Source organism: Lampetra planeri, chromosome 76 (assembly GCF_965212315.1).
Source record: "Lampetra planeri chromosome 76, kcLamPlan1.2.h2, whole genome shotgun sequence".
NCBI classification, from domain to species: Eukaryota; Metazoa; Chordata; class Hyperoartia; order Petromyzontiformes; family Petromyzontidae; genus Lampetra; species Lampetra planeri.
In genome coordinates, this window is record NC_136181.1 from 2,167,633 (window position 1) to 2,189,807 (window position 22,175).

Genomic DNA, 22,175 nt, shown 5'->3' on the forward strand with positions numbered 1-22,175 from the left:
CTCACGACGTTTCGGCCACAACGCAAGCAGCCGTCCTCAGGTGAAGAACAGGTCTGTCAGGATATGTAAATGCTCCTCGGAAGAACACTTTGAAATCAAGTATTTCCGTTTCACAAACCTCTAGGTGCCCATCTGTAGTGGAGTCGCCCACTTCTCAGGAGGACAGAAAACAATGCAGAGTATATGCTCATCCTCTCTGAGCTTCATTGTTTATTTGGCCGACCTATCCCCTCGTTACGATTCACAGGAGGAGAACAAGGTGGGCCGTCTACACATGGAATTTCTCCAGTTTATGTACCATGCTGGTGCACTTTTAAGGCCACGTGAAATGTCAAAGACCCTCTTGCAGATCACGGAACAGACCCAGGTGCCATGGATTGACTGAGATGACTGGCAGACTCACCACCTGTGCTCCCCACTGTGCCACATCGCTGCGTTTGATCTTCCCTGCTCTCCGCTTGTTATTGTGAGCGTTGCTTCTATGCCCTTTATTGCGGGAGGGCGACTGCCTCCTTAAGTGTCAAGGAGCGTCCTTCATGAACCTCCATAGGAGCCCATCTTGACACCTCTGGAACCAGTCATCAGCAAGTCCACTCGGCTCCAGTGGTGACTTTGTAATGAACTAAATCACCAGAGAGGCATGACTCCAGACACTGAAGTATACGTGGTGAAGGGATATAAACCGCTATTTGCTTGAGTTGCGATACCTTAACTAGGTTCATACACCATAAGCCAGATGATGAGACAAACAGCTTCTAGATTGTCTGGGCACACACCATAGTGGGCACGTGATGGGTCGAGATGGGCAGGTGCAGTGGCTAGTTGGACAGGCAGTAATAGTAATACTGCCGCATCAACTGGACGATGAAATAGGCTGAGCTTCAGCTAGGGCAAGCTGGGTGCGGGCTAGTCATGAGCCAGAACATGCAGGTGGTAATTCTGTCGTTCCAATTATGTGATGAGATGAGCTTAACTTAGACAAGCGGGTTGTATAGCACAGCAAACTTATCACAAGCCAAGACGGGCAGGTGTGATGGTACGACAATGAGATAGTGTTTAATACTGAAGCACCAATCAAGAGATGAGATGAACTCGGTTTGAGTTAAGGTGCAGCTCAGGCAGATCCAGGGAGCATCATCCCTTGGTGGTGGGGATATTTTTCGAGCTCATCCATACCCTTGTAGTGACAGAGAAAGGTCACTACTGTGTCGGCCCGTACGAAGGCTGGGGGCCCCAAGGGGGTGCCTGGGGGGTCGCGTGGTGGAGGGATCCGGATCCTCCCAGAGGTGGGGGAAGTGAGGCGTGTCCTGGGAAGGGAGGCGTGGCCTGAAGAGAGCCAGCCACGCCGGGGCGGAGCCAGCCACGCGAAACCAAATATAAGCGTGGTGTGAACGCAGAGCGAGGCTGCTGTTGTACTGTACTCCAAGGTGAAGACATCTTCGGTCGTCAAGTCCCGAGTCGTCGTCCTGGGCCAGGCAGGCCGTTGCCTGCCTGGTCCAGTCTGTGTCGTGTTCCAGAGTGTTAGTGAGTTGAGGAAGGTGGTCACCACCTCATGTAGAGTGTTATATTATTTATCGTTTAATAAATAGTGTTGCCTCCAAGTTGCGTGTGTGTGCACCTAATTTGAACCTACTACATTTGGCGTCAGAAGTTGTGGAAATATAAATATTGCTAGGTGTTATCCTAGGGAAGTAAAATGGGCACACGAAAAACAAAGACAAAACTCATCTGGACGCCTTCGTACGACGGGGATGGTGTGACGACCATCCTTCGGACAGCCCCGGGGATGGCAGCCCCGGTGACAGAGGGAGAGAGATGGCGCTGCACGCGGAGCGGCGGGACTGTCATCGCACCGCTGCTTCGCCGCCATCGGGAACGGAGCGATGGAGCCGCGGGGAGAGGACACCGTCGTCTTTGCGGGTGCTGGCGGGGGGAGGCCCAGGCATGCGGGCCACGCGGTGGGGCCGCCAACTCGGTGGCTGATCGTGGCGCGGTTCCCGCCAAAACGCCGCTCCCGCCAACTCGAGGGCTGGTCGGGGCGCGGTTCCCGCCAAAACGCCGCTCCCGCCAACTCGAGGGCTGGTCGGGGCGCGGTTCCCGCCAACTCGAGGGCTGGTCGGGGCGCGGTTCCCACCAACTCGAGGGCTGGTCGGGGCGCGGTTCCCGCCAAAACGCCGCTCCTGCTGCCGAAATGCCGCTCCCGCCGACATCAACGCCTGCAGAGGGGGAGTTCCAGCCTTCTGCTCGAGCGCGAGAGGTGGATGGGTTCGCAAGAGCAGGCCGTGTTCACCATGAAAGATTCTTCGGGCCGTTCCAGTGCTCCACCTTGCCGCCCTCCGCTATTCACAGTTTGCCAGGCGAGTCGTGACATGACAAGCACCCGGCCCCAAGAAAAATAATAATAATCTTCACCCATCTTACGTGCGCCGGGTTGCGATCGCGTGTGTTTTTTTTTTAACTCGCTGGTTTGCGGAGCGTGTTCGTCCGGTTGTGTGCGTGATAAAGTGACGCGGCGACCATGCGGGTTTCTGCTTGTAACAAGTGTTGTTGTTAAATACGGCGTCGAGATCGGTATCTTCTGGGTGTAGTTAATGATTAATTCGTGTTGGTGTCCCGAGCTCCGTTGATATCCTGTATGTTGCAGTGTTAATGACTCGTGTTGTTACATCGTTTTGTTGCGAAATCGCCGTTGTTATTGTGTATACTGTATGGAGTTTCGCTCGTGATTGCCACGTGTAACTGTAAGAAACTTTGATCGTCATTGTTGCCAAGGTACAGACCGTATGGAGCTTTGCTTGGAATTGTTAACAGTGTATGGAATGTTGGGTACTTGCTTGTGATTATTTACTATGTACGGATTGTCTGGAGTATTGATTGTGTGTGTTGCCATGTGGGGACTGGATGGAGCATTGCGCCAAATGATTCACTGTACGAATTTCATATACTGCATATACTGTATTAATCAATTTGGCGATTCTTGGGGTTTGTGTATAGTTTTTTTGCTCTCAAAATTCGAATGCCCTGAGTCCCATGGTTAATGTTGAAGGAGATTTTGAAATGACAGGTTCGATTCGTTTCAAACTCACTGGTTGGTTCCTGTCCGTTGTTGCACAGATGATGTCTTTTGTGCGAGAATGCTCCTTGTGTTCTACATGGATCGGGGGTCCGTTTCCGTTAATTGCCGTCAAATTGCGTTGCTCTCCACTCGGTTGGTACAGCTGCATGCTGCAATGCGAGTCTCGGAGATGATGTGTACGGATACGGGATGTGAGGTGTATTGTTGTGACCCATTGAATATTCGGGATCGTCACAAATTGTGCGTACCTGTTCGGCATTGGATCAGTTCTGTGGGGGATCATAATTCAAATTGTATGTGTTGTGATGGTGTTAAATTGTGATGGTGACATGCGGCCAGGGATTTGGAATTGTGCTGCTGGCTGTCACCTATCTTGGGGCGCAGGTCCTGACCAGGATGGCCCAGTGAGTGTTGCGTGTCTAACATGAACGTTGTGGTCCCGTCATGCAATGGCTGACGGCTTGACCTGACAGCCCGGAGATTGAAACACTCCGTGGCATGTCTAGCCTAGTGGGCTGTGCGCTCACAGGGCTCGGAGAGTGTGGTCCCGTCATGCAATGGCTGACGGCTTGACCTGACAGCCCGGAGATTGAAACACTCCGTGGTATGTCTAGCCTAGTGGGCTGTGCGCTCACATGGCTCGGAGAGTGTGGTCCCGTCATGCAATGGCTGACGGCTTGACCTGACAGCCCGGAGATCGAGACACTCCGTGGCTTGTCTAGCCTAGTGGGCTGTGCGCTCACATGGCTCAGAGAGTGTGGTCCCGTCATGCTGTCTTGACAGCTTGACCTGACAGCCCGGAGATCGAGACACTCCGTGGCTTGTCTAGCCAAGTGGGCTGTGCGCTCACATGGCTCAGAGAGTGTGGTCCCATCATGCTGTGTCTGATGGCTTGACCTGACGGCCCGGAGAGTGAGACACTCGGAGGTGTGTTGAAACAGTGGGCTGGAGATTCGTAAGGTTCAGGTGGAGTTGTCCTGTTACGTTGGGACTGTATCCCTCAGTTGTTAGGGTGCATGTTGTGCAGTGAGTGAACGATGGGTCGTCTCGGCTTGGTCGGTACAGCTATATGCTGCGATGCGAGTCTTGGAGAGAGACTGGGTTAAAATCCCACCGATATGGCCGACGCGTGCTGCTGGTTGTGACGCCGCGTCGGAAAGGCGGTGGGGTGGTAACATGGAAATCCCCCCCCCGATATGGCCGACGCGTGCTACTGGTTGTGACGCCGCGTTGGAAAGGCGGTGGGGTGGTAACATGGAAATTCCCCCCCCCGATATGGCCGACGCGTGCTACTGGTTGTGACGCCACGTCGGAAAGGCGGTGGGGTGGTAACATGGAAATTCCCCCCCCCCGATATGGCCGACGCGTGCTACTGGTTGTGACGCCGCGTCGGAAAGGCGGTGGGGTGGTAACATGGAAATTCCCCCCTCGATATGGCCGACGCGTGCTACTGGTTGTGACGCCGCGTTGGAAAGGCGGTGGGGTGGTTACATGGAAATTCCCCCCCCGATATGGCCGACGCGTGCTACTAGTTGTGACGCCACGTCGGAAAGGCGGGGGGGTGCTAACGGGTGACTGTCATTGCATGCGTGATTCTAACGGGTGGGGGGGCTGTGCTGGAGCGTAAGTGGGTTAGCCAGTTTTCATGTATAATTGTTGTTAATTCCCCGTTTTCTATGCGGTTCCCTTTTACCCTCGTCGATTCTGTATATATTACGTGATTGTATTTCTTATCGGTCGCCGGTCATTTATTGATGTTGTTGGTTCGGAGGCACACCTTTTCGATGTTTCACAGTTGTGTTACAGCCGGGGACGGCTGTGTGTTTATACAGGAGGGGGTGATGTAGTGACAGAGAAAGGTCACTACTGTGTCGGCCCGTACGAAGGCTGGGGGCCCCAAGGGGGTGCCTGGGGGGTCGCGTGGTGGAGGGATCCGGATCCTCCCAGAGGTGGGGGAAGTGAGGCGTGTCCTGGGAAGGGAGGCGTGGCCTGAAGAGAGCCAGCCACGCCGGGGCGGAGCCAGCCACGCGAAACCAAATATAAGCGTGGTGTGAACGCAGAGCGAGGCTGCTGTTGTACTGTACTCCAAGGTGAAGACATCTTCGGTCGTCAAGTCCCGAGTCGTCGTCCTGGGCCAGGCAGGCCGTTGCCTGCCTGGTCCAGTCTGTGTCGTGTTCCAGAGTGTTAGTGAGTTGAGGAAGGTGGTCACCACCTCATGTAGAGTGTTATATTATTTATCGTTTAATAAATAGTGTTGCCTCCAAGTTGCGTGTGTGTGCACCTAATTTGAACCTACTACACCCTTATACAAATCACTGCAATACTATGCCCATCTTTTTTTAATCTCTTTATCGCGATTTGCCTTGGTTGCCACTTCCTATATGGGCTCTGGACTAGTTTGTGCACTTCCCTGGTCTTGTGTTCCCCATACTTTACATTGCACTTAATGTAATGTGTATTTGTACAGCCAGCGGGTGTAAAATGAATACAATAATGTCAGGTTAAGATAAATTATATCAGACGCAAAGGCAGGCCCGACAATTAACACTTTTGTTACGTATGTTTACCCAGGAAAGCCTCGCCTATTTTGTGTGAATATCAATGTCGTAACTGTTCATTGATGTCCAGGTTGTAATATGAAAACAGAACATTCTGGGGCCTGGCCATCCATGACTTGCCTGCTGAACTTGCCTGCTTTTCTGGTTTCGTATATAATTTGTCCCAGCCTGGGTTATTGCTTTACCTGACGGTAGAGATCCTCGCTGAGTTTCAAGACTTTATCAGGAGGGTCCTAAAAAGTTTGTTGCAGTAGGGGAAGATTTTACTGAATGTAACCCCAATTGAGTAATATCCGGGAAATTATTTCAGCAGTGGGATGTTTTGAGCAAAACCAACTGTTGTTTATGGGTTTAGCTGCAAGAAGACACCACAAAACCTAGACAAATCCCATTCCACATGGGGGAAGAACATGCAAACTCTACCTCACACAAGATAAATACAAATATGCACCCTCCAGCTTGAACAACTATTGGGGCAAGTGTAGTTCGCGATCACCTATGAAGGTTGGCATAATACACAAGGGGGGGGGGGGTGGCCAGAACCACACCCGACCGCCGTTATCTCTGGCAGTCTATAGACCGTCAGTGTATCATTGTGTGTCTCTGTGCATATGAGAGGGTAATGTGGGGTGTGGCGGTGGAGTGGTTCATGCACTTTGTGACCAACTCCATGTAGTTTCATTCCCATTCATGGCCAACAGTTTGTAAGCATCGTTGGAGAGACAATGACAGCCGAGTGTGGTTCTGGCCACGCTGCATACTTGTGTGTTATACCAGCATTAATAGGTGTTGGTTATCAAAAATTGCATGAACAGGATATTTTGCATCGTATTTACTTTTTGTTTAAGTGTGTCATGAGTACGTATATTGTGTATCAGTGTACTCTGGGTGTGTAATGTGGGGAGCGGTAATGCATTGGGTAGTGTGCTGCACTACCAACCCCGAGACCCGAGTTAAATTTCCGCTCAAGGCCACTACCAGTGATGATTATCTAAACCATTCCTGGTACTTCCCGAGGTCGACTCAGCCTAAAATGAGTACCTGGTGTGATGCATAAGCATTGCTATTATAGTGGGTACAACACTTCAGGAGACTTCTCTCTTCTGGAGGCAGCACGTTTATGTAACATTTACATAACATAAAGGGGGACGGTCCCTTACACCCGATACACTAAGGAGTTAATTCCTCCGGACTCTTCTGCCTTCACACTGGTTACGCTCTAACCCTGCACTGATTAAGCTCTGACCCTACACTGGTAAGCTTTTGTCCCGACCCTGGCCAGAGGTTCGGGTTCTGCCATTTGGGCTCTTCGCTTCGGGTCTTCCAGGTGGCAGTTCCAGGTCTCCTGGGTGGCACTTCGGTCTTCAGGTAAACAACGACTGCCGTTCCCCTCCAGGGGTCCGGCTTTTATACCAGTTCTTGGCTCACTCCGCCCCTAGTCACTCCTCCCTTCTGGAACCGTCTGGAGGGGCCTGGGGAGTGATGTTATCCTCCACAACACCTCCTGGGAGTCTGGGGTTTTGTACCTCTGGTCTCGAGCTACCTTGGGGTTTACCTTGGCACAACGGCCTCACTCATCACCATTAGACTCCCTTCTGCCCCCTGGTGACTCGAGGCCGTTATTACAGGCTATAAGTAGTAGCAATCACGTAGAGCGCTCAACGATGTCGCTACATCACCCCCCCCCCCCCCTCGTAGCACACAGCCATCCCGGTTGTTAACAACCCCCATCAAAAAGGTAAGAAAAGAACGAGTAAAGTATGTGTGCCTCACGTACAAGAACAGCAACAAATGCAACAAAAAGTAAGTGACCCGACATAAATACCCCAGACCACCTGTACAAATCTACAATATAAACATAATAATGCTAACAAGCAACGCGCGTAGCCCACGACCCCGCACCCCCCCCCCCCCCGCATCGTGTACCATTACGAACAATTCAATAAAGGCAAAAAAAATGGCTAACAGTGTGTGGTACTCAGTGAGCGGTGCGGGGAGTGTATGTGGTTGGGCGGGTCAAGAGAATCGAGGGGCTTTGGACCGAGTCCTAGTCACCGCACCCCAGGTGGAGGCGGCCTTCCCTGTCCCGGAGGAGCCGGGGGGGGGGGGGGAACAGGCAAGTGTGGTGGAGCAGCAGGTACAGCACACGGGTTGTCCATGAGACGAGAGTAGGTCCCCGTGGCCGGAGCCAGGGAAGCAGAGGTCGGCGGTGCTGGGAGTGGAGTCAGTTGTGCGGCATCTGGGGGAGAAGGCACAGGACTCTGCTGAGGATTATCATCAGCAGGCACGTCACTGAGCTTGCCAGACACGTCACCCACTCGGCCCTGGGATTGTGTAGGTGAGACAGGTTCGCGCATGGCAACGAATTGCTTGAGGCGCGACGGGTGCACGAACCAGCAGCGGCGACCCCAGCGAATTTGTATGCATTGCGGACGTACAACTTGGACCACAACAACCGCCCCTCTCCATGGCTTAAACAACTTTGGCGACGTCCCTACCGGAACCTGCGGGCAGTGTAGCCATGCTTTTTCACCGGCGCACCACACGTGTTGCGAAATACGCCGTCTCTGCAGACGTTCTTTGGCCAACTGACGCGAATCAGAGTTCACCCTTGAAGCCTCTCGTGTCTCGATTAGCTTTTGGATATTGAAGCGGACAGAGTCGGAAAATTTGGATATGGCTTTTGGTGGCATTACGCGCAGCTGAACGTCAAAAGGGGGATTGTAGTCCCTGACATACATGAGGAAGAATGGTGATAGCCGGTGGACGCGTGAGGGACCATACGGTACGCAGCTAAGACACCCGGAATGCGTAAGTCCCAGTCCTGCTGAGTTTTGTCCACCTAGTGGCTGAGCATAGCTGTGAGTGTCCGGTTCAGATGCTCAACAATACGATCCGTTTGGGGATGATACGGTGATGTCCGGACTTTCTGAGTGCCCAGCAGGCTGCACACTTCCCACAGCAAATTGGATGAAAAAGTCCTCCCTTGATCTATCAGCAATCGCTCGGGGGACCCCTTATCCATGACGTAACCGTTAAGGAAGGCCTCCCTGATGGCGGCCGCTGATTGGTTGTGGAGAGGCCATGCCACGGGCCATAGAGTAAAATATTCAACCCCAACCAGTAAAAATGTATTACCCCGCGGGGTGGCGGGAAAGGGGCCCAGAATGTCTAAAGCGAAGAGCTCATTGACTCTAGAAACCTGGATTGACTGCAGGGGCGGACAGCAGGGTTTTGCAGGACGATTCCGCCGTGCGCACTGCACACACCCTTTCAACAGGTTAGCTACATCCGTGGCTATGCCTGGCCAGAAAAAGTCTGACGGATCGTGTCAAGGGTCTTATGCACGCCCAAGTGCATGAGCCATTCGTGAACCGCCCACACAACCCTCCCCAGCAGGGCTGTCGGTACAACGATGGCATGTTGGCGAGCGCCCTCATCCCGGCACATAAACAAGTCGTCCCTTAGAACCACCGGGGCCAGGCATGCTCGGCCATCATTCCCGTCAGAATGCACAATGCGGCAGCACATCTTGACCAAGGAAACATCTTCCTTTTGGAGTCGTCCCCATTCGGCCATGTCAAGATTAAGCACGGCGTCATGTGCTACTGTATTGTCTGTCACCTCCGGAGGGGCACCTCAGCTGAAGCTGCAAGAGGCGGGCCGAATTACATGAAGGTTGCTTGCAGCGGCCAGAGCCTGAAAGGCAAGCGCACTCGGCGCGCGGCGGCAAGCGTGACAGCGTCAGCATTTGAGTGCTGGGTTCCATTCCTGTACAAAATAGTAAATGAGAAATCCAGCAGGATCTCTAACCATGTCAACAGCTGGCCAGATGGCTGGTCGACCCATAGCGCGTATTGCAGTGCAGCATGGTCAGATTGCACTGTGAAGTGTCTGCCATACAGATATGGGTGGTACAGGCCTACGAAAAACACAATCGCGGCGTGTAATGCAATAGCGTTGTTCGGTGGGGGAGAGAACCCTGCTACCATACGCAATCACATACTCCACTCCGTTGACGGTTTGCGATAAGACCGCACCAATGCTGGTGTTACTTGCGTCAATGTCAAAGATAAACGGCACAGAGAATTCGGGGTAGCGGAGGGGAGGGGCGTTAACCAAAGCGTCACGTAGCACCCAAAACGAAGCCTCCTCCTCTCCCCAATGAATTTTTTTACCTTTGGCCGTCAACGCATGGAGTGGTTCCGCGACGGTGGCAAACCAGGCAAAAAAGCGGTGGTAGTATGATGCGAAGCCGATGAAGCTTCACACCTCACCCACCGACGTACAGGTAGGCCACGTCCTGACGCACTTGATTTTCTCAGGGTCTATTGCAATGCCGGACTCACTTACAATATGGCCGCAATAATGTACGGATTTTTTCAGATGACATTTCTGCAGTATGAACTTTAAATTTGCGGCACGCATTTTCGTAAATACAGCACGCAACCATTTGAGATGTTCGTCGAAGGTGCGGCTAAAGACGATGACGTCATCTAGGTAAATAAGGCAAGAATCCCACTGAAGTCACGCCAGGATGAGTTCCATTAATCGTTGGAACGTCACTGGTGCAGAGTGGAGTCCCATCGGGAGCCGATTGAACTCAAAGAGACCTTGCGGCATGCGGATAGCCGTTTTGGGTTGGGACGCCTCGTCCAAGGGCAATTGACGAAACCCAGACAGTAGGTCAAGTGTGGAAAAGTACCGAGCACCGGCCAGGGCGTCTAAGGAGTCGTCCATCCGGGGTAGCGGGTGCGCGTCTGTGACCATAATTTAGATTAATTTGCAAAATCGACACAGAAGCGTAAGCTTCCGTCATGTCTTGTTTTTAATGAGTACGATAGGCGCACCCCAGGGGCAAGTGAATGGCAAGATAATGTCGGCAGCTAACATGTTCGGCTGAGCCTGTAAGGGTTTTGGCGGATCAGAGAGGCATCCCCTGTGTCGATATGATGGCTCAGCAAGGTGGTGCGGCCGATGTAATATTTTACCGTTCTGAAGACATCTGAAAAGTTGAGCAAAAGGGACCTAAACTTCCGGCGTTGGGGCTCACATAACTCAGCTGATTCCGAGCATAGGGAGTCTATCCAGCGGATATCTGGTCCGGAACATGGCATCGGACGTGACCCAGTCTGAACGCTACCCACAACACTCGCGTCACGAAATGCTGGTTAAGCATGTGCAAGAACCATGCTCTGCAATAAGACAGAAGTTGTCAACCCGGCATTGAGAACCTGAATGAACGGTTCCCTTTTGGCAGATACCAGGGTCTGTACACCCACGGTGTTGGAAGGCCCCAACAGGATCCCTCCGGCCGTAGTAGCTAGGTCAAGTGGCTTATGCGGGCGCAGGGGGACAAGCATTTGCGCACCCAGGGGGATTCGAACAGTTACTGCCGCAAGCGCCTGCACCGTGGCATTTGCCGCGCACAGCCGGGTGGAAGATGGCAGGAACGCTAATCGGAGACCTGACGGCAGCTCGATGCATCCGCAATCAACGAGAATTTTAATCGGCATTTTACCCAAGAAATCTGTGCCCGACAAACACGGCATGGCCAGGGATGACGAGACCAGAATCGGCCCTGACAATCTGATATCCCCAATACAGATTTCTGCGGTGATTTGGCCGATAATCCCCAATGAACCCACATTGGCGGAAAAACACGGAACCTCGAAGGGGCGCAGAGAGCGACATTTTTCTGGCAAAATGTTGAAAATATGCTCTGAAATAATGGTAGCTGACGCACCCGTGTCGACGAGCGTTCAGAACTGGATACCCCCTATGGAGCCCATAACAACGGACGACGATGCGGTTGCGTCGACCACCCTCTGGACCAACTCTGACCACTGACTGGGTCGGAGTGGCCAGTCCTCCGGAACACATTCCGTCGCCCCGTGAACCGACGCACGACCCGACCCTGACCCAGTGCGGTGAGATGTATGAGGTGTAACCAAGGGCCGAGTGCAATCGGCGCCCCGACGTGGCCGGTCGTCCTTCCTCCATCCCCTGTCAGGAGCGGACGTGAAGACTTGAGCGGGAGCTGAATCTTCAGGAGCGCTGCGCACCTCACCGGCCACAGCACATGCCGTCAGCCCCGTCTCTCGCTGGAGGAGCAGGTGGGCTTGGACACTCCGTGCCACTTGCAGGGAGCACAGGTCTGTGTCATCGATCATGTGGACGACAACACGAAGCTCCCGTGCCAGCGCCAACAGCTTCTCCATCACCAGCGCGTGGATTCCCTCGTTGTCCATCCTGGGGTAGGCGGACTTTGCCAACGCCAACAGAGCGCTGTGGAAGGTGAGGGGTGTCTCAGAGTCCCTGGTCCTCCGCTCGGGAAAGCGATGGTGGGTGCTTGATGGTCCGTAAATAGCGGCCATCTGTTGCATCGCCAGCTGTAAGGTGGCACGTTTGGCTGGCGGGATGGCGATGAAAGCAGCAAGAGCGTCGTCATCGAGGGCCTTCTGGGAGCACTCGGAGCACTTCTCCTTCGGACCAACCTGCCATTGCAGCATTGGTGAGGAAGCGCCACTGGAAAGCAGCCCAGTCACCCCCGGCGGCAGATAATGCTGTCAGGATGGGCAGGCGTTGTTGTCGCGAAGGGACGGTTGCAGCCGGGCGCTGCTCTTCCCCACACATGGAGGGAGATGTATCGCTCTCCCCGCACAAGATGTCGGCTCCTTTACTCGGTCGCTGCGATGATGACGCTGCAGCTTCTGATTGGCGGGATGGCGATGATGACGCGGCAGCTACTGATTGGCGGGACGGCGATGATGATGCGGCGGCTCCTGATTGGCGGGAAGTTCCGGCGGGAAATTCTAAATGTCGGCGGGAGTCCTGGGAGCGGCGGTGGGAATTGCAGCCCCGCGTGGCTCCACGTCCCCGTCCTCTGCCGTCAGCTCCCCGCGATGTATCTCATCCAGCAGGGACCCCGCAGCATGCAGGAGCTCGGTGAGGCTCGAGTCCACCGCCCAGAGCGCGCTCCCCGATGGCGGCGAACCGCCAAGCGGCTGGACGGCATGCTGCACGGCCGGCGGCGCTTCTTCCTCATCCTCGTGGGTCTGCATTCCCTGTGCTATTGCGTCGTTTTCTGAAGATCAGGTACGTACGGTTTTACTCCTTGTCTCCATAGCTCACACTATCTAAGCAATAGCTATCTTGGCCACTTCTGGCACCATATATAGTTGGTACAAACTTGGGGAGACTTCTCTCTTCTAGAGGCAACATGTATTTAACATGTACATAATACAAAGGGGTATAGCCCCTTCCACCCGATACACTAAGGAGGTATTTCCTCCAGAATATTCTGCCCTCACACTGGTTACGCTCTAACCCTACACTGGTTACGCTCTGACCCTATACTGGTTAAGCTTTTGCACCGACCCTAGCCAAGGGTTCAGGTTCTGCCATTTGGGCTCTTTGCTTCGGGTCTTCCAGGTGGCAGCTCCAGGTCACCGGGGTGGCTCTTCGGTCTTCAGGTAATCGACGACTGCCTGTCCCCTTCAGGGGTCCGGATTTTATACCAGTTCCTGGCTCACTCCGCCCCTAGCCACTCCTCTCTTCTGGAACCATCTGGAGGGGCCTGGGGAGTGACGTTATCCTCCAGCCCCCCTCCTGGGGGTCCGTAACCCCGGTCCCGAGCTACCTTGGGGTTTACCTTCGGCCAACGGCCTCACTCATCACCATTAGACTCCCTTCAGCCCCCTGTTGATTCGAGGCCGTTATTACAGGCTTTAAGTAGTGGCAATCGCATACAGCGCTCAACGATGCCGCTACACTATTACGGAGACAAAGGCGCCAGTGCGTGATTCTGGCCACCCACCCCCTCATTGCACTGTCAGCCTTCACAGGTGCATGCTAACAGCACCTGTCCCAACAGTCTATTATGTCTATACAGGGGTCCCTTGTCTTGTAATGTGTGTGTTGTGTCCTAGAACTAACCACACAGAGACGTCTGCTGGAGGCAACGCGTTTATTATAACAACTCTGAGCACTCTGTTAAACACTACTCTGTTGAACAGGACTCTGTTACACACTACTACACACTCCGGGCTATGCTACACGCCAGCTACGCTAAACGCCGAGCTACGCTACACGCCAGCTACGTTACACGCCAGCTACGCTTCAACCCCGGCTTAGCGAGAGCCTCGGAGAGGGTCCCAGGGTGTCCTGCGCTACCTCGGGTCTGCTACAACCGGCTCTAATGAGAGCCTCGGTTCAACGTCCCCAGGTGCTGTCCCAGTCTTCAGGTCTTCAGATGTCTTTGAGCGTGAGTTGGTGAGTACTGCCACGATCGTCCCGAGGGCTGCCCTTTTATCCCCAAGTTGGGGTCACCCCTCCCCTCACGCCCCCCCCCCCCCTAAAACCTTCTGGAAGGTCTTATCTTAAGGGGTCTTAGGAAGTGGTGGGGGGGGGTCCCCCTCCCCCTCAGCTTCCACCCCTGTCGGCCCGTGAGCGTGGTGGGTCAGCTGCGCACAGCTCCTTATTACGACGCAACATGTGTATTGTGAATAATGTATAGGTATGTCTGCAGAATCGATCGCATGGAGAAGAGGCCCTCAAGACAGCCTCGTGCTAAAAGGCACCAATGCGACCAGTGTTCATGCAGAACGGATCGCAGTCGACGTTTGAAGCAGAAACAGAGCACACACACGGGCGCGAAGCCCTTCAAGTGCAATGTGGGATTAAGTATACATTATCAGGAAACCTAAAGGGGCATGAGAAGATCCACAAGGAAAAAGTGTAATCGGCTTGTGAAAGTCAACGTACTTCAATGAGCTCATCTCTCATGAAACAAGAACCAGAAGAAATTTCAACTTGACAACATGGCCAGAAGTGATAGTGAAATGTGAACAAGTGATGGTGAAATCTGAAGTAGTGATGGTGAAATGTGAAAATCAAGATTCTACTCCAAGATCCAATCTACAAGTGGATGGAGGCTGCGTGAAGCAGGAGGATAATTCCAATTTTGAGGGAGAGTGAGGTATTCTCCAGCAGTTTGTGGATGTGGAGGTGTGGGTGGGGTTTTTGAAAAAAGCTGAGTAGGAGGGGCCAGGACGTGTGAAATGGCATCTGGGAAGATGTGTAACCAGGGGTTTGAGACGGATTCACAGGCTTCTGTCGTTAAAAAAATGCATATGGGTGTCGGTGTCATGCAATCAGAGATGAGCTTCATGTAATATTAAGTCATTGAGTGTAGAAGCAAAATACAGGCAATCATCTGTGGGAGCTGCTGCCCCCTGACTCCTCACTCGTGTGAGGGCTGCTGCTCTCCGACCCTTCTCCCCCTTCCACCTCCCCTTCCTCCCTCCACGCTGCCGCCGCTCGAGTCTTCGGCTTCGCTGCCTCCGCGTTCTCCCTGTGAGGCATGACTAGTGGCTGGCTCTCGGCCACCCGGGGTTATCCACACACACTCCCCGCAAACACTCCCCCAAATGTTTGGAGAAGACTCCTTGCACGTGCGTGCCCATGCATGCCACTGCCCACACTCGTGCACGTGCAGCCACCCGCACCTCTTGGCCGCCACGTGCACGAGCTAAAAAATAGCCGTATGAATATGCGCGGGCGCGGCGCAGCACCACCACCAAAAGCACCACCAGCAGCACCACCACCAAAAGCACCACCAGCAGTACCACCACAACCACCACCACCACAATAACAACCACCACAACCACGTGCTTGAATTTGGCACCTGCCGACACCCTTAACGTGAACGTCGCCACGAAAACCTACTGCGTAAAACGCGCGGAGTAAATAAGCACCCACGCTCAAGCACCAGAAAATGAAGGAATGTCGACAGGATTTGCTAGCAACACCCGGGCACAATGGCGAATGAACGTCGGCAGGATTCGCGTGCAAAACCCGGGTAAAATGACGGAGGAACTTCGACGGGATTCTGGCGTAGTCAGTAGGATTTTCGCGCAAAACCCGGGTAAAATGGTCGCGCTGATGAAGTTATTCGCGCGCCAATTCCACGCACTATGGCGAGCTATTACTGACGATACTCGTGCGTCAATCCATTTGCGCAAACGCGCGTGGTTAGCGTGGCCCAATCGCAATGACAATCGAATCGAGGTTACCTCTCTTACTTCACCCGTGATTCACGCCTGCACCGACCGTCCACGATCGTTTATCAGTGAATGCGCGCTGATCACCAAACTTATGCGCGTACTCACACCACCCGACGCTCTCTCCACACCCACAGAAACCACGCAAGGTCGCTATTTTATGCTAGAGTTTATTCCCGACGCGACTGTCATTCAAAACTGAATTTTCAAGATCACATTGATCATATTGGTAAAATTTTAAAAAAATGTTTTTCTGTATCGACACAAGCACTGCTCCCCCCTATGCTCTGCTTGGAATTGATAAAAGCTACCATATTGCCTCTACTTGATTACTGTGACATCGTATATAAACCAGCAGACCAGTACTCTACTGAAGAAGCTTTACTCAATTTATCACTCGGCCTTAAGATTTGCATTGAACTGCCCGTATAGGACCCACCACTGCGATCTCTATATTGGGTCAAACTTAACTTCTCTTAATGATCAACGGATTGTGCATCAGATCTTATTTATTCACGATGTACTTATAAAAAAAATCAGCAGACTAACTGCTGGATCTCCTCACTGTTTCGAAGAACAAATTCTCATTCACCAGCTTCACATTCCTTATTGCCGTACAAATACTGGAGGAAGGGCCTTTTCTATTGATGCCCCCAGGGTCTGGAATGCTATCGCCAATAAACTGCAACCTGGATTACTACCTGTGAGATCTTCACTCAAAACTGCTCTAGAGGAGTTGTACACCCCTAGCTGCCACTGCTATTCAGAATGGTCTGAAATCATATGTATCATTCCGGATGACCGCTGCAAAGTATGATCTTGAGTTTTGATAATAGTGTGCTGATCTTTAAAGGTGTATTGAAAAATGTTGATTTTGCTACTGATACTCCTGCTGTTATGGAGTGACTCATGCAGCCAACTAAGGCTGCAAAGTTTGGTCGTACATGTTATGTATATCGTTTATTGTTAAATTTGAATCACAGTTCCTATGAGTTTATTTTGGTGATTTTGAAAAGTTTTGGTTTAGCCATGTTTGTTTGTTGTAGTACAGAGTTAGCCTGATAACTGTAATCTACATTGTCTTATGGTTGTTATTGTTTGACTTGCATCCCACTGGGATTTTTGCACATAGCGTTGAAATATGGTGTTTTTTCTGGAAGACTTTGCTGTTTTTTCCACGATTTTTCTGTTGCGTGTAGTCACTTTAAGATGCTTCTTGTTCATGTTTTTGTTTTGTTGCGGTTGCACCCGAGTCAAGAGCCGCATGGCTCACGCGGTTATACCTAGTAAATGAAACGGAAAACTTCTGTTTCAGCGGAACCAATTTTTGGAAATTAGTGTATACTTTTATTATTCCCTTAACTTCAAAGGCCCAGGGTGACGTTATATGTTGAGTCTGCAGTAAAACAAATACCACTGGCGGCTCATTAACGTAATTTACCCATTAATTCTGCGGCCACGCCCAATCACTCCATATATGGGCACGCCTCGTTACCATAATTTATTCATACACATCCGCGTTAACTTGAGGGGAGTCGGTGTGGGTGCTAGTGACGTCATGTCATCTCTCCCGCTGCGTGCTTCCGTATGACGTCACGAAATTCCCAGGAGCTGCTTCTGTGCGCGCAACTCTCGGATCAGAGGTGAGAAGTTCACATCGTGATGTTGGTTGTTGTTGTTTACCCAGGTACAGCCTCGCTTCTTCCCTCTCTCTCTCGTAGCGATAGCAATTGAGGAGCGGCAAGTATGGAATCGATGTCCAGGTTGGAACGTTACTACGTGGGGCCAAGCCATGCAGGCCTTGCCTCCTGCCCTTGCCTTACTGACTTTGCTTTGATTCTCTTAAGTTTAATTTGTCTTCACCTGGCTGACTACTTCACCTCTCAGAGCCTCCATACTCTAGTTCAGGATCGTCGAGTTTTTTGGGGGGGCGTGGGGGATGCTTTTGCGCGTATTCCCGATTGAGTAATATGCAGGCCGCTTTTCACCACTTGAATATTCGGACAAAACCAGTCCAGACCTTTAATTTTAGTCTGAATGAGATTTCAAAGCATTACCCAATTACACTCGCCCACCAACACGCTCACCCATACGCTCCCACTCATACACTTACACACTCACCCACTGTCAGCGAGCATCTATGAAGGCCGGCACGGCACACGAAGGGGTAGGTGACCAGCACCACGCCCAGCCTGCCTTTGTCTTCCTAGTGGCGATGTTTACACACCGCACCAGGTACTCATTTGAGGCCGAGTTGACCTAGGGGAGGCCTAAGACCAGTTCAGATATTTGTCACTAGTGTTGGCTTTGAGGGGAAATCGAACCCGGGTCGCCGGGTTCATAGCACAGCGCGCTAACCGGTACACTCACCCACCCACACACACTCGCCCACACACACAAAGACAGTTTAAAGAGGTGAGTTTTCAAGACGGACTTAATTATATCTATCGACTCTCTTACTAATCAGGGTGACAGCTTCATTTGACCAGAGTGGTGAACCTGGAATGCTGGATTGGTGACGCTTGCACGGCAGTGGGTCTAGCCTGCTTGAACAGTGAGTGGGCAAAACCTGCCCTGTCAGAGAGACAGGCAGACTGACCAGTAGCTTCCACAGTCGGTGTGTGTGCCCTTGCCCTTTACACCCAAAGCTCGCTTAGCGCTCCTCCAGATGCGTTGTTCCTGGAGAATTAAGTGCCAATCGATCAGCGCTACAAGGGGTCATCATAAACCCATTGTATACTCCATAGGGATTCGTTCCTGACAATGTATATTTAGTATGAATAATATGAGGGCTTCATTTGGGTACCCGTAATAGCGCTAATAATACAGATGCTAAACATTTAGTAAAAATATTGTTTTATAACATCAGTATTATGTACTATACTTACGAGTGCATTCTACTTTACTAATCCTACAAGTCAGTGGAGGAAGACAAGGTTGAAGGAGCTGCTGCGCTTCCAGTCCGGGTCGTTCTCAGAGAAATGCTTCAGGACCTCCCTGATCTTAGTGAATCCCTCAATCTAAATTTGTGTGGCGAGGTTTTTTTTTTAGGTGGTGACTGAAACTCTATCCTGGTCGTGTGAGTTCTCAACTGGCTAAACGAGTCATTTTTTAAACATAATCATGACCACGAATCGTGATAATTAAATCGTGAGGGGTGGGGTCTGTTTGGCTTGGAGTATGCGTCGCTCTTCGTTTTCTTGCGCTGCTGCGTGTTCTTACTCGTGAGCACTTTGTAAACTAAACAAAATTAAGAACAAAAATATCCAGGACAAAGAGCGCTGAAACAAATCGGCACTCTAAGGGTCGCACTAAGCAAGGTCTGCCTGTATATTGTGTGTAATATGTATGTATCTGCAGAATCAATCACATGGAGAAGAGAGGCTCGGCAAAGGCTGGAAGTAAAAGGCACCAATGCATCCAGTGTCCATACAGCACAGATGAGATGTGTAACTTGAAGAGACATCAGACAAAACACACTGGCGAGAAGCCCTTTAAGTGCAGTGTGTGTGGGAAGTCATTTGCTCAATCAAAAACTCTTAAAATTCATCAGAGAACACACACAGGCGAGAAGCCCTTCAAGTGCAGTGTATGTGGTAAGGCATTTTCAGAGTCAGAATATCTTAAGAAACATAATACAACACACACGGGCGAGAAGCCCTTCAAGTGCACTGTGTGTGGCAAGACATTTGCTCGTTCACAAACTCTTCATATTCATCAGAGAACACACACCGGTGAGAAGCCCTTCAAGTGCACTGTTTGTGGGAAGGCATTTGCACATTCAAACATTCTTCGTATTCATCGGCGAACACACACCGGTGAAAAGCCCTTCAAGTGCACTGTGTGTGGGAAGGCATTTGCTCGTTCAGTAACTCTTCATAATCATCAGAGAACACACACCGGTGAGAAGCCATTCAAGTGCACTGTGTGTGGGAAGGCATTTGCACATTCAAACATTCTTCGTGTTCATCAGCGAAGACACACCGGTGAGAAGCCCTTCAAGTGCACTGTGTGCGGGAAGTCATTTGCTCATTCAAAAACTCTTAAAATTCATCAGAGAACACACACAGGCGAGAAGCCCTTCAAGTGCAGTGTATGTGGCAAGGCATTTGCAGAGTCAGCATATCTTAAGAAACATAATAGAACACATACGGGCGAGAAGCCCTTTAAGTGCATTGTGTGTGGGAAGGAATTTGCTCATTCAAAAACTTTTCGTGTTCATGAGAGAACACACCAAGTGCATAAGTCATACAAGTGCTTGGTGTATGGGAAGGCATTGGCTCATTCAAAATCTCTTAAGAAACATAAGACAACACATTCAGGTGAGAATCCTTTCAAGTGCACTCTCTGTGGGAAGGAATTTACATTATCAGGAAACTTAAAGAGGCATGAGAAGATCCACAAGGAGAAAGTGAAATCGACTTGTGAAAATCAACATGCTGCAATGAGCCCATCTCTCATGAAACACGAATCAGAAGAAAATTCCAACTTGGCAACACAGCCAGAAGTGACAGTGAAATGTGAAGAAGTGAAATGTGAAGAAGTGAAATGTGAAGAAGTGACGGTGAAATGTGAATATCAAGATTCGACTCCAGGACCCAATCTACAAGTGGATGGAGGCAGCGTGAAGCAGGAGGAGCATTCTGATTTCGAGGGAGAGAGAGGCAATCCCCAGCAGTTTGTGGATGTGGAGGTGTGGGTGGAGTTTTTGGACAAAGCTGAGTAGGAGGGGACGGCACGTGATGGCACCTTGGAAGATGTGTAACCTGGAGTTGGAGACGATTTCCCATAGCATTCGCCTTATTCACAGGATTCTATCATTTCAAGAATGCATAGGGGTGTAGGTGTCATCCAAGCATAGATGGGCTTTCTGTACAGATAAAGTTATTGAGTGTCGAAGTGAAATAGTCGATATGCAAAGCATTATGCTGCCTTATAAAACACGAATTAGAAATGCATTTTGATGGTTACGTATTAAATGAATAAGTATGAATTATAACTGTTTGCATTACTATTAAAGTGGCTGTCTGGTGTGGCCGTGCTTATCTGCATGCTCCCAGTCTGTTTTTTATTGCCTTTTAAATGCCCTTTAATAAAATAAAAGGTAACCATTTTTGTAATATTTACTTTTGGTTTCATACACTACATATATGTTCATGATATCAAAATAAATAAATGTCAGGCCTACTTTCTGCAGTTTCGCTTTTAATCCCTTTGGGTTTCATTTAATTGGTCTTAGCCTGGTATTATTTTTTTCATTTTATATGATGGTAACAGCAGGGGTCTGCAAGTCTACTGTAATCCCACCTGATGGCTATGTACGCACCTTGCATAGTGTAGTTGTGGTTTATAGTGCAGTGTAGCGTCAAGTGCACAGTGAATAGTTCGTGGTAAATTTTGTGATGTGTGGTGAAATGTGTGTTTGTATGGTGATGTATATTATGTGTACAGTGCATAGTGTAAGAAGCCGGCTTCGGCTTTTCACGTGACCAATCGCACGCAATGTATCATTGCACTCAGTCGTGAGTTGCAGTCGAAAGGTGTCGAATGAGAGTAAAGTTCTGCATCTTGACGCTGTATGCCACTTGCAGTAAGGCGTGTTGTGTGCCATGCAGTTGCTGTAGCTGGTGTGAGCTTACCTGTGATTAATCGCACCTGTAATTGTGCACTGCAATGTTTCTGTAATTGCTACGTAGAGCCAGGTGTTGGTGTACTTTTTATACGTGGAGGTAATGTTTAGAGCATGCCCTGCCCAACTCTGTAGACTATTCAAAGTACAGGGAACACCCCCATTTCAGATTCGAGGTGGACTGGTGAGATTACATTATTAAAATAGAAAATCAAATATAACTTAAATTAATATTTCAATGTTAATCCAAAGCCATTTACTAGGTACTGTTTGACTTGATTGAGTTATTGGTGGTGAAGATATTCACAATTAAGACGTTGATATTAAACACATTCCTGCTAAGGGAGCTGTTAGGAACGTTGGGTTGCTCGGTCAATGGCCAGGGTCAACGGCGGCATGGTGTATTCCGCAAATATGCCCGACTGTGAGGGCGGGCACAAGCTGGCGTGAGTAGGTTAAATGTTGTTTTATAAGGGCACCACGGGGTGACCAGCCCCTCCCCACCCAGCCCAATCCCTCCGACCCCCTACCCAGCCCCTCCCCACCCAGCCCCACCCTCCCCACCCAGCCCCTCCCTGCACGACGGACGGACACAATAATCCCCTGTGGCCTTGTGTAACCAGGAGGTTTCTACCAGTAATATTTCAATATATAAATTTGTTATAATTGGGTGTAGAAAATGAACACTGGTGCTAAATCCCATCAAGAGGTACTGCGTGACGGAGGGTGATAGGTTTGTGTTTGGTAATAATTACAGGTATGATACGTTAACTTTTTTCCAGTTATATTGTGTTTGCCGTTTTATAGCGTGAAGTTTAATATTAGAATTTCTCCGACCTAAGGCTGCC

The 22,175-nt window shown here is 50.7% G+C and overlaps 1 protein-coding gene across 1 annotated transcript; it reads left to right on the top strand.

Annotated features, from left to right (window-relative positions):
- The first annotated feature begins 17,222 nt into the window (after nt 1-17,222).
- LOC144737993 (uncharacterized) lies at nt 17,223-21,270 on the top strand. Its single transcript, XM_078620928.1, has 2 exons — nt 17,223-17,341; nt 19,059-21,270. Exons 1-2 carry the CDS (start codon nt 17,286-17,288, stop codon nt 20,422-20,424), a joined length of 1,422 nt encoding a protein of 473 aa, XP_078477054.1. The 5' UTR covers nt 17,223-17,285; the 3' UTR covers nt 20,425-21,270.
- The last annotated feature ends 905 nt before the right edge of the window (nt 21,271-22,175 follow it).